Source organism: Lissotriton vulgaris, chromosome 2_1, assembly GCF_964263255.1.
Source record: "Lissotriton vulgaris chromosome 2_1, aLisVul1.2, whole genome shotgun sequence".
Classification (NCBI taxonomy): Eukaryota; Metazoa; Chordata; class Amphibia; order Caudata; family Salamandridae; genus Lissotriton; species Lissotriton vulgaris.
Genome location: NC_141687.1, coordinates 275,941,898 through 275,959,640, shown reverse-complemented (window position 1 = coordinate 275,959,640; position 17,743 = coordinate 275,941,898). Strand labels below are relative to the sequence as shown.

The 17,743-nt window shown below is 45.7% G+C and overlaps 1 protein-coding gene across 2 annotated transcripts in view; it reads right to left on the bottom strand.

Moving 5' to 3' along the window:
* Nucleotides 1-17,743, bottom strand: part of BCAS3 (BCAS3 microtubule associated cell migration factor) — a 3,998,327-nt gene that overhangs the window by 233,516 nt on the left and 3,747,068 nt on the right. For both annotated transcript variants that reach the window (XM_086954924.1, XM_086954923.1), the window contains exon 23: nucleotides 11,311-11,478. In XM_086954924.1, the coding sequence (XP_086811050.1) occupies nucleotides 11,311-11,478 (168 nt within the window). The remainder of the gene's footprint in view (nucleotides 1-11,310; nucleotides 11,479-17,743) is intronic.

Genomic DNA, 17,743 nt, shown 5'->3' with positions numbered 1-17,743 from the left:
CGCACACAAGGCACTTCACAACACCGGACCAATGTACCTCAACAGACGACTCAGCTTCTACACCCCCACCAGCCAGCTCCGCCGACCTCGCACTCGCCACAGTCCCCCGCTTCCGAAGAGCGATATCCGGTGGCAGATCCTTCTCCCACCTCGCCGCCAAGACATGGAGCACCCTCCCCATCCCCCTACGGCAGACCCAAGAGCTGCTATCCTTCAGAAAACTACTCAAGACCTGGCTTTTCGAGCAGTAGCAGCATTCCTTACCTCAGCGCCTTGAGACCGTCACGGGTGAGTAGTGCGCTTTACAAATGACATGATTGATTGACCCTTCCAGGTCCTGCTGACAAGTGGGCTGCGAGGAAGCTAAGGCTCTGTTAAACTGCTGAGGATCAATTTTACGGAACAGTGGGGGCAGGTTGGGCCGAATTGGCACGGTCTGCTGCGAAAATATATTTCACTGAGTTGGCTTTGTCAGACTTCCTTGTGCAGGATTAGATGGGATTAAAATCATTATTTCCTAACTTTGCCTGGGAAAATTCTTAAACATTATTTTCTCAATTTCAAACGCTGATTTAACGGTGAATTAAGACTTTGATAACTTCAGTTGCAAAGTTACTTTGTAAACATGTACTTTATGTTGCCTCAGCCAGCAGTGGCTTTAAACGAAGTCTGCCACTTATCACACCACCGGAGATGGAATACACATGTTTGGCTGGGAGAATTAATAACTCTGACGAAAGAACAATAGCTTGTCTCTGAGTCTAGGAAAAGCCCACAAGGGTTAACTGCCGACCTTTAGTGAGGATTACCTGTGGCAAAAAAGGGCACCTTTAGTGCTACCAGGTGCTACCTCTTTTAACTTGGAGGTAGAAAGGGGGGATTTTCCTAGGTCTTGTCCCAACAGCCTGGCTCTAGTCACAGTAGAGGAGACAACCAGTATGGACCTTGTGAAGTAGGAGGAGAGCTCAACTAAATAGAGGAGTGGCCGGGTAGATGAAGTCTAGCCTCCCTGATAGCAGAAGGTTTCTGTTATATTGAAACATGGGGCCCTGGTTTATTACACAGTAAATCAAAGAGGAAGTGCAGTAAAAAAAGAGGTCAAGCCTGTTGTAAGATATGACTGGGAGGCAGAATTTCTCCACTCACTGGCTAGCACAACACAATCACCAACTCCTCAGAACTTTCCTGGACCTGCGGAGACTCCACTTGAAGACCGGTTTGGAAGAAAGTAGTCTACGGAGTCTTGGTGGAAGAAGAGGTCTTACTCGAAACTGAGAACTCCGGTTTCATGCTGGCACCAGTAGCATAACACAGGCCCTGTAGTCCCCACTGTGTGGGGTGGCTCTGGCTGCAGAGGCCCCACCTCAGCACAGTACTCTGGCCTGAGAGCTCTGGCTTAAATCCAGAGCAGGGGATCCTCCATGTACCTTGCAGGGGGGCACCCACAATTTCTGTTATGCCTCTGTCTGGCACACAGGGACTGGAACTGCTCTCCAATGGTCGAATAGTTGGCCTCTTGTTTACCTGCCTCAGGGATACAAAAACAGAAGGACGTCAGACTCCAAGAGGGCCCATGGTCAGCTTACCCACTACAATGTATTTATTTGTAAGCTGTACCTTACTTGGGGTGACATATAGGAGTTAAAGCAGGTTTCTTCGCAATAGGTTTTCCCTATTCAGAAGTTCACAGTAGATGATATGGGTTGATGTCTTCTCTCTTTAGCTGGGAGAGTGACAATCCTAGTCAGATTGCATCAGCTCTAGCAAAATCAGTGAGAATGTAGTTATCTGTGGGTCTTTGTTTGCTGTAAAGTCAGAAAAATGATTACCAAGTATGTGATCCCGATTCCGGTTGGGCACACTGAGACATGGACACCTAGGTTCTCCTCACAGTAGTAAAGGGTGGTCAACGGGCCTTCTGTTGCCTTCGATTGCACAAGGGTACACCATAAATGATAACCTGAGCTTTTCTATCAAAATTTACAGATACATACCTATGACACTATTTATTATACCTGTACATTACAGGATCACAAGCGGAATTTGATCTTGACCTCTTATTTCCCTCCAGAGCTAGTGTCTCCTGTAGGAGGAGGGGTAGTCTGCAAAATCCTCAAATATTTAAAACAAACAATGTTAACAGTTAATCGGAGAGCACAGCACATTCAAGGTCAATGTAGATTCACAAATTGTAAGTGTGGGGCTCAGGAAGAAAAGGGGGGGCTGGTTACCACAACCCCAAAGGTTAACCACAAAGTGGTACAATGTACAGTTTGATATTCCTCCGAGGCACTCAGTTCAATAACACAATGTCTTTATATAGTTTTCACTGATCGATTTTTAATGCCCAAATCCTTTTCAGATGTATTTACATCCTAGATCCACCAATTGATAAGACGCGCCAACACGTGTTTCGTCAAGTCAGTAAGACAAATGACTTCTTCAGGGCTGCAACCCAAAATATTTACAATAAATTACAAATTTTGTACAAATTATACAAACCAAATCAATAACTCTCCCATTACATCTATTAAGAGAGCTAACTAAAGGGACACACCCTCAAGCCATCACAGGTAAAATAACATTTAGATGTTTCAGAGTGGATATCCTCAAATATTTGTTGCTCTAGAGGTTTGTCACAGGTGTGTGCACATGGTCAGGTGTGTGCACATGGTGACCTGTAGTCCTTGCTGTACTCCTTCAGGCCCATGAATCGGTAGGCCATTTAAAGAATATATATTTTCAGGGATATAGTTGTATTATAAGATTTAAAATTTCTAAATGCACTGTTTGAATTTGGTTTTTAAAGAATGAGGGAATAATGTTCCCTACCATGAACAGGTGTGCAATGGCATTCCTGTGTTACTTTCTTATGCTTTTACTAACAGTTCCTGATTTTATATGTGCTGTATTGCAAAATTGTATTTGGGGCCTTGGTAATTTATGGGGTCATGTATGGCAATGATAGGCCATTTCCTGTTACTAGTCAAGATTGCATTAAGGAATTTAGGGAGGTACGCCACTTGCCTTGCAAACCTGCTGCTTTCATATATCAAAGAGATATACTTTTGGCCTATTGTTGGTAGATTGTTCAGACATCAACTGCCTCGTTGCTGCGCAGTGTGAGTTCTTGAGACTTCCATCTTTTAAGAACAGTGGGCCCTGCATTTTCAGATACGGATTATAAGTACCCAATTAGTACCTATAAGGACACACAGTTCATGACCCACTTCCTGTAAGACCCTATAAGCTTCTTTATGTGGCCAAGATGAGTACCATTTAATATTGTATTTAGTATTCATCAGTTGTTTTTAGTAATGTTTTTCTGTATCCCAGTGCAAGGCCATTTTGCTGGTCATTTGGGAGGTTTGGATATTATACAATAGAATTATTCCAATAAGATGAACAAATATCTTCAAGACAAAGGCATTCTAATTCAGGTGAATAAAGAGCATAGAAGACTTTAGCCAAGAACCCATTTGAAACGGAGAAACAATTGAAATGGAGAAGTGGTGTACATTGGAAGGACTGATGGTGATTTGGGAGATTGAGTTGTGAATTTAAAAAATGTTAGGGATGGCCTTTCCCAAATATCTGCCATCAACTTTGTTGTTTATGTCATAAATACCTTTTGCACCCCCACCTACACCCAATGTTTTTATTCTTCCTTCGGCTAAGGTTATGTTTGTAAACGCATTACAATAGTTATCAATCATATGCAATGTATAGGGACAAGTATTGGAAATGTATGTTAATGAAGTAACTATCAATACAATAGTACTGGTAGTAAGGGGCCAATTATGGTTGTGGCGGGTCAATTGCGGGACCGCTGTTCGAGCGGTTGGGAGAACACCGCACCAAGTCGGCGGCATCACGATTGCTGCATTATGAGTAAACCACCGGATCGGCGGTGTGCCAGCAGCCGTCTTGAGGTGTGGCATGCTTCGGCTCACAGAGTGAGCCTCAAGGCAATGCCGCCGCACTGTAGCGCCTGCAGTGTTGTGCGTGCACTGTTGCCAGGCAGCATGTTGTGCATAGCACACAGTGCGCGCACGACAGTGCATGCATAGTGGGATCCTGGCAGTGGTCTTGTGGCGGTCCAGCCGCCATGCCCATAATCGGGCAGTCGGACCATCTACTTGGCCGCCGACGTCACAATCTTAATCGGGCCCTTAGTTTCCACTTTCGTCTCCCTAAAAAAATTCTTAAATGAACTAGTTCTAAAACTGCTCCTCTTCAAACATGCCATGGCTCAAAGTAGTTAACCTATTTTTTTTATAATATATTTTGTATTAATTAAATTTAAGACATCTATCAATCAGTAAAAGTGAAAGCAAATATCAATTTATATTGGTAGCATGAAGCGCACATGGAAACAGATGAGTAAGTTGGTGTAATCGAACCATAAGGTACAGGGGTGTTTGGGAATATGGGCAGTAAGACTCCAACAGAGAACCCAGGGGTTAGGGTTAACGTTTAGAAGAACCTTATTCAGGCCATGGGCAAAGCAGCCATTGAAAACTATTTGGAATACTCTAATCACCTGCCACCTCATTTTGAAGGAGGTGCAGCTTTACAATCTTCTTGAACATCTCAAGAAATTTGAAAGTTTCGATTTCTAAGAGAAAGGCAATTTAATGAGGGGGGTAGAGCCCAAAGTATTTTCAATCTATAAACTATGCAGGAGTGTTAGAAATGAAAAGGCACTATATTGTTTGAAATCTCAGATGTAAAAGATCAGAGTTTAATATGATGAGCAGATTGGAAGTCCAATGTTAGGAAGTTTTGCAGCAGTCAGTAGAAGGCCGCAAGCCACCTGGTTGGGTGGTGTTAGGGAAAGGAGCTTATGGTTCACGGTATGCAGGCTAGGGGGCGGGTGGCCAATTTAGGGATCTTCTATGCAACTTTAAAGAGTATTAAGCGTATCAAGGAAGAGGCTATTGGGGGCGTGGCTAAGCGCGCAATGGGGAAAGACGTGTTGAAGTAGAGCTCCGATCCGAGCTCTGTCTCCCCAGGCCATTACTCCGCTAAACTTCTCCTAAACCGGCCAAAAGTTGCAGAGCTGTGAGGGAGCATTGGTGACCACTGACTGGCGAAGTTTGGAGCCGGTCGGACGCATCCGGCCGCACTGGCAGTTTCAGCCGCAACGTGGCTGCTTCTGAGGTGGCTTAGCCGGCGGGCCTGCTGAAGCGAGTCCGAGGCTTCTAGAAACGGGCGAGGCCCCAAGGTGCGGCCTAGAGGTGGAGGACACGCGGAGCGTTTGAGGTGTTGCAGACTTCAAGGCACTCTCGGGCCGTCGCAGTGAGCGCCCCCTCAGTGCGCGGGGGCGCTCACTGCGATGGCCCGAGAGTGCCTTGGAGTCGGACCCTGCACCCAGCTGTCGCTTGATCCGGTGAGGACCCCCCTGCACAGATACGCCAGGGCCATTATTCCGGTACACGGAGGGAGCGGAGCGAGCAACTGGCTGCCGGGTGCCCTGTGGGACTGGGACTGCCTGGGGTGCAGCGAGGTGCAGGCGCTGCCTGCGTGAGACTAGGGGGGCAATGGAAGAGAAGGAAACCTCCGGGTTGTAGGAGACGCTGTGCTCCGTGGAGAGGACTGCTGCGGCAACCCAGAGGCCCACCATTGCCTGGCCCGGAGGGCCCCGCCTGCGCTGCGGTGTCAAGGCCACCATTGTGGCGCATAGAGGGCACTGTGAACGACATCGGCCGCTGAGTGCCTTACGGAGCTGGAGCTGTCCGAGGAGAGTTGGGGTGTAGGCACTGTCCACGTGGAGCTGACACGGCCGCCTCCCCCCCCTTACACGCACATGAGACAGACTCCCTGGGGAAGGATTCCGATCCCGACCTGTGAGCGGAGCTGGTGGAGGCGCATACCCAGCTCACTGCCCAACATAGAACGCCATACTGGACGGCACTAAGGGAGGACGCTGGTGGGCTTCCCCCACCTCCCCCTCCAATACACCACCATCCTGCGGGGTATCACTGAAGTGCCCCTTGTATGAGGCGCCCAGTGGGAGTATCCCTCTTATGACCTACTGTACCCGAGCGCCTGCCCTTTCCCGCCTCCCCTGGTAAAGGCCAGAGATCTAGGATCCATTGAACACTGCTGAGTTGGACACCGGCTCCCTCCTTACCATCCTGCCTATGTATGGGGGTACCAGGACAAGAACTGGCAGCACGCAACCGAAGGGGAGAATGGAGAAGTCCACGAAAACGACGGTTTCTGACCCAACGGCGTCTAAACTCGATGCAATGCTGGTGGCCATGGAGCGCTTGGAGAAATCGATGCAGCTCACCCGCACCTCCCTGGAAGCCAAGATAGATGGTGTGGCTGTCGACCTAACACACCTGCGCGCCGACCACAAGAAATTGGCGGAACGCACCACTACCTTGGAGAGCAATATGGCGGATCTTACACCACGAGTCGCCCAGTCTGATAAGCAGATACAAGATCTACTAAACAGAGTTGAGTTCTTAGAGGACCGCGCTGAGGATGCAGAAGGGCGGGCACGGAGAAATAACGTGAGAATTGTAGGAGTGCCGGAGCGGTGGGAGGGGAAGGAGCCTGCACATATGGAAAACTAGCTAAAACACTGTTACCGGATGACTCACTGTCACCTCACTTTGTTGTGGAGCGGGCACACCGTGTTCCGACTCGTCCACTGCCTATGGGGTCTAACCCCAGACCCATGCTCGACAGAATATTGAATTACCGAGATCGAGACTCCATACTGCATGAAACCAGACTACTCCGAGATGTTCGCATTGACAATGCCAAAATCATGTTCTTTCCTGATTATACAATCCAAGTTCAGCGTCAAAGACACTCCTTCCTGGCAGTTAAACAACGACTACGCCACCTGGACCTCAAGTACTCCCTTCTTTTCCCCGCCAGATTGCGAGTAATAGCTCAGGATAAAACGCACTTCTTTGCCAGTCCGGAGGAGGTTGAGGCATGGCTGGACGGTGGGGTGGCTGTGGACTCCAGACCGACTTTAAACCTTTCGCCTTTGAGGCGCTTCCGAGGGCCCCGCCGACGCTGCAGAAATAGGTCGTCATCAGCCCGCGGGACACGAACGGTAGCGGAAATTGACTCGCCTGCGGAACTCGTGCACAGTGAACAGCGTGATGCTCTCCGAATGGTAGCGGAACTCAGTGGCACACCAAACATGGATGCTGCTTTAGAAGCCAGCCCGCGGGACCTGCCCAGCGATGAGAAGCACATCTATGGTCTGCCCGACTCCCAGATGTCCATGGAACCGCCGGATGTAACTCCCCAGACCGCAGATCTGATTCATTAATAGGACGTCTACATCTCTTGTAATTGATTTTCTGCTCTGTAGTGCATAGGTATTACTACTCCATTGAGAGCCAGCCATGCCCACGGCCCTGATGGCAATCAGGGACCGGAAGCCTATCACACTCTTTGACATCGGCGCAAGACGCAGTGAGTATCAACTCTGTGGTGATTGTTTTCTGAGGGGAGGGTGGCCTGGTGGGAACTCCCCGGAGGACTACCTGGGTGTCACTGAACTGGCGCCTCGCTACCTGGGTGAGGTGCTGCAGTCATCACTGGGCCCTCTGCTATACTTGCTGACTCTGTAGATCCAGTGTGATGAACTGCGCCATTTCTAGCTGGAATGCTTTGTGCCAGTCAAGGCAGACAGACTGCCTGGGGAGGAAAGCGCTCAATCTCTTTACCCAACAGGAGTAACATCACTGTTGCACCAAGTGCGCGGCGACCCCCTGGACTTAAATGTTCGTTACCTCTTTGGAGAGTTTGGACGGCGGCGTGTTTAGCAGTCGACCTTTTGGTATTTTTCAGATGTTGTGTTTTGTTTGGTTTAATGCACCTCTAGGTTTGCATTTTTATGTTCATTTTGTGCGGTCTTTAAAGGTATTCACTGAACAGTATTTGATGGTTGTGTGGCGCGGGTGGTGGGGGGGCCGAGGTGGCGGCTCGCTGTGGAGAAGTGGGAGCGGGGTGATCACTTAAAATTGCAATGTCAAAGATAAAGATATGCACGTGGAATGCACACACCCTCAAACAGGTACCAAATCTTTTCATATCTCAAACGACATCGGATACCCATAGCCCTATTGCAGGAAACCCACTTGAATGGTACAGAAGCTGCATCGCAGATGGCACGGGCAGCTTTATGCCACCACATATTCATCCTATGCTCGTGGGGCACTGCTATGGGTGAGACCAGGGACACCTTTTGCGGCCTTGCATGCCAACATAGACAAGGAGGGCAGACTTGTACTAGTTCAGAGTAAACTAGATGGTCAGCCAGTGGTCCTGGCGTCGTTGTATGCCCCTAACACAGATCAGGGTGGCTTCCTCACGCAACTGTCTGCGGCACTGGCACCTGGCATGGGATCCCCTGGGTTCTGGGAGGTGACTATGACAGAGTGCTCGACGTCTCTCTCGACGACTCCTTCCCGCCCTTGTCTGCTGCTCCTGTGCATGGGGCTATGAAAGCGTTGACTAGCTGGGCCTTGCAGTGGGATCTACATGATGCCTGGCAAAGTCGCAACCAGACCGCCAGGATATACTCTTATTACTCAGGCTCGCATACACTACACGTCAGATTGGATAGATACATGCTGTCGGGCGAGCTGCTCCCGCATGTCACTGATACTTACTATATGGGACGTACCCATTCTGACCATAACCCACATATACTAGAGTTGGCGTGGGCACGCCCGTACCCACTTGTACCCACTTGGAGGCTTCAACCTGATCTCCTCCTTGACGCCTCCTTTCGCGACTCACTAAGCGTATGTCTTGCTCAATACTTTGAAGAGAATAATAGTACTGCATCCACCCCCTAAATTGAGTTGGATGCATTTAAAGTTGTAATCAGGGGTCACTGCCTGGGTACACAAGCTGGTATGCGGAAACAGTTAGATAGGGACCTGACACACATTGAGGCTGATTTACTCCGCAAGGAGAGCAAAGCGGTGGGGGGAGATGACGCATCACTGCATGAGACACGCGCAGAACATGTGAGGCTACTGGAGAGATTACGCCATCTTAACTATGAGGCTCATTCGGCGCGCACTCACCATCTTGGGGATAAGCCAGGAAAGTTACTAGCATGGCTGATCGAACAAGATGCAAATTGGTACGAGTGCAGGATGTCAAGTTGAATTCTTCAGTTTAATGTCATAATATGTATTGTACAAGTACAGTGAAAACCAATAAAAGATATTCAAACAAAAAAAATCAAGGAAGAGGCTATTGAAATAGTCATGCGTGGTGAAATCAACATACTTGAGGGGGTAGTGGATGTATAGAAGGTGAATGAGGGTAGATCTTTTGGATGCTGGGTAATTGGTGTTGGAGAACAGTGGCTTTAGAAGTGATTAAGGTGGAGAACATCTGACTGTACTCAAAGTGAATTCGGTTGTTAGTGATGCAGGGTGAGAATCATGTGGACCTCAATGGATGATTAAAGTTGTTTTACAGATGAGTAAGAACTTCCTGAAGCGGAAGTCTGACAAGACTGAGGTCATGACTGTAGGAGGAACAGCTTTGATCTAGTCTCAACACTAGGGGTCCGTTTTAATTGGGCACCAGCCCTACTCCGGTGACCGCAGTAGTAAATTTGGGCTTCATCTTCGGTAACAAATTAGATTGCTCAATCTAAATTACCAAGCTTGCTTCCTGCTGTGATTTGCCTCCAAGAGTTTTGAGGAACGTATTGCCTTACCTTCTAATGGAGGCGGGATGTTAAATGATTCAGGGAAAGTTCAGATTTGTGCTGGACTGTTGTAATCACTCTATTATACTCTCTCAAAATATCAGCAACATAAGCTTCAGCTAATCCAATACTTGCTGGTGCTCGCCCTGTTGGACACTCAATTCTCAACCCGCTGGGACCCTTCGCTCTGCTGCTGTAGGCATATTTGTGGTTCCTATCATTATTCAAAGTTTCTTTGTGGCTTCCAAAGCACTTCCTCCTACGTTTGATTTCAGATCACTTGATGTATTGGAAATGATTGCAGAACATGTATCGTTATTAGCTAACTCCATGCTTCATCATATGGGTCCTCCTTACCAGAGTTGAAAATCTAGTCAACACTGGGAGCTACTACTTCAGAAGTTAAGGAAGGAGCTCAGAGATGTTTTTTGAGTAAGGAGCAGGATGCTAATCCCATATGTGAGATGATGAGTGTAGTGAGGTTTGCAGCGCTGTGTGAAGAGATAATGAGTGAGTTAAAACTGCCTCGATAGAATCACTGACATTTACTTTATTACTGTGTTCTACCTGACAGGATTAAAAATGTAACAGCACTTCCTTAACTTCTGAAGTAGTAGCTCCCAGTGTTGACTAGGTTTTCAACTCTGGTAATGAGGACCCATATGATGAAGCATGTCACCTTCGGGTGAGTGAGGGTTCTTATCCTTAAGGGATGTCTTCCCCATTAAGTTCACCAGTTTTGTAGTTTCGAGAGAATCAAGGCTATTCTGCATAATTTGCATTTATTCACATGCATGAGACTATAGGTGTGTTTTGGTATTTGTAAGTCTGTATGAGGGAACACACACCCACCGGTCTATAAACTTTCCCTCCTGACCCCCAATCTACGGTAGTGTGATATATTGTAATGTTCAATCCAATGTCCAAAAACCCAAGCATTCTGTATGCTTTTGACTAAAAAGACACATGCCTGGGTAAAGGTGTCATATGTGACTCGGAGCAAATTGCTAGCTGGATTAGATAACGGGAAAAAATGTAAGGCAAGAAGGAATATACATTTTTTTCAAAAAATCTTGGATACTCACGCACACGTTGGCTCCTCCGCTCACAATGTATTTTTTTATTTCATGGACAAGAAGAAATAACAGAGAACATTGATTTTGAGGTAGTCTTTAAAAATGCCCCTCTAAACGGTGACTGCGTGAACAGTGCGGCATGCTCGCTTTGTTTCCCAGTGGTAAGGTGAAAAGCACTCCTGCATGTCAGGTTTGCCACATAGGGTATGCCCTCAAGTCCACGCCAGATTGTCACATTTTTATGTAACAACAGTGAGAAAAAAGTTTGTTTTGGGAAGTCATGATAACATTATTTCACACTAGGGCACCGCAGCTTTAAAAAGTTTGAAGACTATTGTCACCGCAGGGCAAGAAGAGGAGGGTGGAAGGTTTGAGGGGCAGCAGCGGGCAGTGGTGCAGAGCTCTTAGCGAGGTGTGCGTGGCGGGTCCAGTTCTAAATGTAAGAGAGGTATTTGTGAACTATATGAAGCTTTCAGATGACGGGGTGTTATACAGTAACTTTAAATAAATGAATCCAGCTACCTGTTCCTGATCCGACGATGTCCCTCGCAGGAGACTCGGACATGGCGTCCGCCAGCCGCTCGCGGAGCCCGTCCTCGCTGCTGTCGATGGAGGAGATGTGACGCAGTCCGAAACTCTCGGGCCAGCTGCCGCACACCTCCAGCAGGGTCACGCTGCGGTCGTAGCCACCTGCAAACAGGAGGGGAAATGAACCATTAGAAACTCTGCATAGTATTGTATTAACTTCCAAAGGCAGAGGGCGAGAGTTATTAATTAGTTGATCAATCTGTAGATTTCACATGGCCGTAAATTTGGGTGAAAATACTGTATTGAAGTTTTAAACAGCATACACACTTTGTGACGCGCAGAGTAAATTAAGTCACTGTGTAATACAGCAAGCCACTATAACTACCAAGTAGGTCCACCTCAATGAACCTATTGCTTCTAACCATGCATTTTTCAGATACGTTTTATTATTTAAACACGGCACGCCTGTCAACCCCATATATGTCGTTACTACCTCATGTATGTCTGTTCCTTGAAGCTTTAGTGTGCAAACCGAACAAATAAAGAAACAGAGCACAGGTATACAATGCTACATTTACCATAGGTGGGACAGAAGGAAGCTCAGGTGTACTGTTTCACGACGCCACGACTGAGGGCAGGAATTGTATTTCCATCCACAAAGTTCTTTTCATGTTGAGTCCCGTAAACTAAGGACCCCCCGCCCCACCAGGCCCCTTGATTTCCAGCCGAGAGGTTTGCACCCCTCCACTTCCAGGTAGAAGCTGTGAGTTGCCCCTACACCCTGCTCCTTACCCCCTACACTCGTCCCACTTGAATCACGGCTCCTTTATGGTGGCATCTCAGCCTTCATGGGGTTATTGACACTAAAGGTCCATCCCACTCCCTCTGGACCTCTCTCCCAAGAGATGTCTGGCCAAGTCCTCTGCTCCACATTCAAGCCTGCCCGCAAGGCCCACTTCCCCAGGCTTCAGAACACCACTGTTTACCCTGACTTCTTGCCCTTGCCCAACGTTTCCTCTCGTATCACAAAGTAAAGATGTAATTTATATAGTATGTGTCCGTATAGTGTACTGTCTGTTTCATCCCTGATAAACAAAAAATACACCTAACCAAAACATAACGATTGCCCACAATAAATATGTGTAATTGGTAGCTGCAAATTCTCCCAGTTGCTGCAGACACGAAAAATAAAACCCAGCTGAAAGTTAAGTCAAGAAAGAAATTGAATGTCACCCTCATGATGCACAAAATCCTGTATTGACACACACTACTGTCGGACCAAGAAAATACCCTGTATCCCACTATGCAATCTCTGAGCCGCTTCACACCACCAAGTTAGAAGCCATGCAAGGAGGGAAAGCATTGGAGGTTAAAAATTCTTTGTGGCATACCCAGGAGACTGCATATCCTATCGCTTAACCTAAGATCGAAACAAACCTCACACAATTCCAGGACAAGATTATAAAGCATCACATGGGAAGTAGCAATGAATAAAGGCAGCAAAAACAGCCACCCTACGTGATCAAAGTGATCATTCGAAACAGAAAGAAGCTGAGAGAAGGTATGCCAGGTGGTTCGCCAGTGTATTATTTGTGCCAGTGTTTGCAGGTGCTGCACCAGTTACGTATTTTTGGGGACCAAGACTTATTTTTTATCAAATGACTTTGACCCAGAGAAAGAACCAGAAAGGCAGAAATGGGAGACAGGATAAGGAAGAAAAAGATAGCAGAACAATGACAAAATGAAAAAAGAAGGAATTAAAAAGGCCCCCTAAGTGTGTTATGTTACATTATGTGAATTTGTATAGAGTGCTAATCACATGTGAGGGTATCCAGGTGCTTGAGCAGGTGTGTAGGCACAAGGCCCTGCAGTGTTAGTCAAAGAGCCAGGTCTTCAGCTTCTTGAGGAATTCAATAAGGGGGAAGGTGGCTCTGATGTGCTGTGGGAGACTGTTCCAGGTTTTGGGTGCGATGTGAGAAAATGAGCACCCTTCTGTTATGCTTTCATGAATGTGGGGCTGTTGGCGAGTGAGAGTGATGCTAAGCCTAGGTGCCTGGCAGGCTGGTGAAAGAATATTCAGCTGTTCAGGTATGCTGGTCCAATGTAGTACAGTGCTTTATTTGTGTGCGTGAGGAGCTTGAATTTGCTGTTTTTGAATGGTGAGCTAGTGGAGCTCTCTTAGGTGTGATGGATGTGGGAATGACATGGGAGGTCGAGGAAGAGTCTTGCAGTGGTGTTCTGGATGGTCTGGAGTCTGTGTAGGAGCTGTTTGGAGATCCTGGCGTAAAGTGTTTTGACACAGTTGAGTCTGCCTGTGATGAGTGCTTGCGTGACGGTACTTCTAGTGTTCTGGGTAAGTCATCTGAAGCTCTTTTGTAGAATGTGAGATAAAGAGACGGGAAGTGTATATTGGTGGAAGAAAACACCATGAGGTGGAATCAAGCCTAGGCTGTCTTAGTAGTCAGCAAGCTTGACATTGTGCAGTGCTGGTAGTAGACTCCTAACAAAAAGTTTAGGTCTATGCATTGTTTTTTTTTTTTAACCAATTGAGCACTGAGGTTTTAACTCTAAGCAAATAACAAATATAACTACACAAGAAGAAAAGGTTTAGGATATACTTTTTGCTAGTGGTTTTGCCATTTCAAGAGTTCACAATGCATCTCCTGCAATAAGTTGCAGTAGGGTAAAATGAAAACAGTATATGGAGGGCACAGAGTCTATTGGTGAAATGAAGCACGGCGTAAAACTAGGAAGTGAGGCCACTATAAACTAAGGGATAAGGGCATTTGTAAAGCATAAACTTTCAATATTTGCACATCACACCAAACTTTCATTTGCATAGGGTAGAAAAGGTGGAATTGTTAGAGAAATACTACCCTGTTATTCCAAAGCTATATTTCAGTGTAATTCCTAAAGCCCAGTCTTGCCAGCTACACCATTACCGCTACATAAGGTTCTCGGTTTAAATTTGGATGTTTTGAGTTCTGACCTTAAACCCTCTTGGTAGCAGAGATTTTAATGTATGTTGGCTAAGTTGGCATTGTTGGGATGGGAATACCACATGCATGATATACTGGTGTCTTCCCCTGCCCGTGTGTACAACTGTATGTTTATCTGGCAACTCTGATTTTTTTTTAGCCCCAGCATCACACTAATCTAGCATGTGGGCAGGGACCTGAGCCTGTCCCTGATTTTTTGTGGTCTGGAACCTTTCCAGTGATCTGGAAGGGTCCACCAAGAATGTCAACACTGTCAACAGAGGAAAACTGACTTTGTCCTGGGAATAGCACATATAACAGTAGCAGCATACTGTTTGGGTCTCAAAAAGTACACATTACCACAGTAGTTCCGGGCACTGAATTAAACTACTTTGTGGGTGTGAAAGTGTTACTTGTGAAAGAGCGGAATGCCATCACTTACAGTGAAGTAAGCCAATGGCTAAAGGTAAGGACCACATTGCCCCATGCTGTAGTAGGCATACGAAAAATGTTAATGACACAATAGACCAATGGATGGAGAGGGCTGGCTATATTCTTTTGACTTTCTTGGAAAGATTGAACATTGTATCTGGGAAGATAACATGGTACTCATGACTCTGGATGTTTCATCCCTTTATATCTCTATTCGACATGAAGACGGACTCAGGGCCTTGGACTACTATCTAAACAAAGACTTACCTCATCCGACGGCACAAAATAAAATGCTGGTAGATATGACCAGAATGTGCCTGGAACAAAATTTCTTTATCTTCAATGGCGCAATTTACCATCAGGTCAGAGGTGTGGCGATGTGGGCCTGCTTCTCACCTAGCTACACGTGCCTTCACGTTGGGCTATGGGAGGAGCAGGTCCTAGTCGGTCAGCACCATGATTTTATTTCCAACAACATTGTTTTATATTTGCGTTACATTGATGACATTTTTTTGATTTGGAGGGGTAGCCAGGAGAGTGCCAAGGAGTTTGTTGATTTAATTAATTTGAATACTGTTAATCTTAATTTTACTGCAAACTTTAGCTCTGAGTCAATCTGTTTCTTAGATGTCGAGGTATTTGTGGAGGGTACTGCCCTTAATACAAGATTGTACAGGAAGCCCAGTGCGGGCAACACCATCCTGCACTGTAATAGCCAACATCCAGCACACTTAATTCGGAGCATTCCCTTTGGGGAAATGCTCCGAATAAGGAGAATCTGTAGTACAGATGCCGAATGTGCGGCTGCACAGGAGGCATGCAGGTTACGCTTCCTGGCTAGGGGCTACTCCACAGAAATTTTGGTCAAGGCAATCAGACGTTCCAATTCAGTTAGCAGGCAGGAGGCACTGATACCCAAAACGAGAAATATCCAATTGGATGCTACTGTGACCAAGGATGCTCAAACTAGTTCCCCACGAGCTATTCTGACATTTAATCGGCAACATGGGGCTCTTCGAAAAATCATTAATAGTAATTGGAATTTGGTTCGCAGTGATCCTGTAATTGGTCACAAAGTGGATACCAAACCAATTCTAACATTTATAAGATCGCCCTGAATGTCAAAGGCTCTAGTTAGCAATACTCTGGAACCAAAGATCTCTACCACCTGGTCAGTTTTAAAGAAGGGTTTCAGGACCTGCCCCCAATGTAAATCCTGCCGTTTTGGCAGTAACAGGACTCATTTTAAAAGTCCTTTTCATGAGCATCCTACTGCAATCTCAAAGTGGCTCACATGCAAAACAGATTATGCCATATATGTGTTGGAGTGTCCTTGTGGGCTCCAGTATGTGGGCAGTACTAAACTGCCAGCCCACAAACGGATACTCCAGCACATACGGGCAATATCTGGGCATGATCATAACTATCCGGTTGCCAGGCACTTCCAGGACAAACATTCAGGTGTTCCTGATCAACTTCTATTCTTTTTGATCGATTGTGTCGAGGCTTCGAGGAGGGGAGGTGACCGCGAGGCCAAACTCCGTCTCCTTGAGACCCGATACATCCTGGAACTTAACACCAAATATCCCAATGGCCTCAATGACAGGGAAGATCTCTATACCTGTCTCTAGGATTATTTTATATGCCAACAAAGACCTGTCCGGATATGTCAGCAATTACATGTTCCCTTTATGATGTTTCCATTTGTACATATGATGAAATTTTCTTTTAAAATTTATTCTCAGTATATAACTGGTTCTGATTTTAAACTTGGAATTATTGGTTAACACTTTCTTTGCACTTTGCTAACTTTGCACTTTCACATTTTGCACTTTATATGCCTTGGACAGATATTGTGACAGGCCCACTTGGGCTCTATTTAGATCACACACAATCATTGTGTCATACTTATGCTGCTATTGGATATTCAATATTTTGCTACTGTTTTTAACTCTTTATACAATAGGACAAATCGGATTTTAACACAAAATAATGTATATAGATGAATTCGTTTACCATGTACATATTTGTAAGTGTTTCCTTCTTCTGCCTATTTATGCAATTTAAACATGTTTTATTTTCTCTTAAAATCTATAAATTTGATTTTATTGAAATGTGTAAATTGCTCTGGTAAATTTTGGTGGCCCACTTGGGCATTATCTTTTTCCGATTTGTACAAATGCAGCCAATACCATGTGTAGTATTTTTTCTATTGCTATGACACGATCTATTGCACTGTCACTTTAAAAGTCCTGCTTGATTCTCGCTGTTTGTCATGTGATCAAGCCTCCCTGGAGGCGAAACGCGTCATGGCGGCAGCGCTGGCTTTACTGGAATAAATCACCTTTCACCAGCACTTTTGGGTCGGCTCTTTGTTACTACATTTCCGGGCATTCTGTGTTCCGAGTGACTATGACTATAACTATAACTATAAAAATATATATATATATATATATATATATATATATATAAATAAAAAGGGTTCCTCCCCAGCTTGCTCTGCGCTCACAGACACCGCCTCCACGCCAGCAGAAATGAGGACCGGACCATCAGAGTCAGCAAAAGATGTTTTATTATCCTTCAACAGAACCAGCGACACGTTTCGAGCAGAAAGCCCTTGTTCACGCTGCAACATGTTTGAAATAATAATGCTTTTTTTATACTTGCAGTGATACTGACACCACCCCCTAGTAGTTTCCACCAAAATCACGTGATTAACAATAAATAGTGAAGAAATACTATCGCTGGTAACATTTCTCGTTTGCTGATAATGCAAAATACAGTTACTGGTTAAATCCAGAAAATAACAAGTAAGATTGATGAATGTCAGACAGGTGTTAAAGTCAGAAGGGGAACTACAAATACTCTTCAACCTGAGAATTTCACCATACGGGATTCCAGATATAGTGTGTTTTGTGTATATATAGATAGATAGATAGATAGATAGATAGATAGATAGATAGATAGATAGATAGATAGATAGATAGATAGATAGATAGATAGATAGATAGATAGAT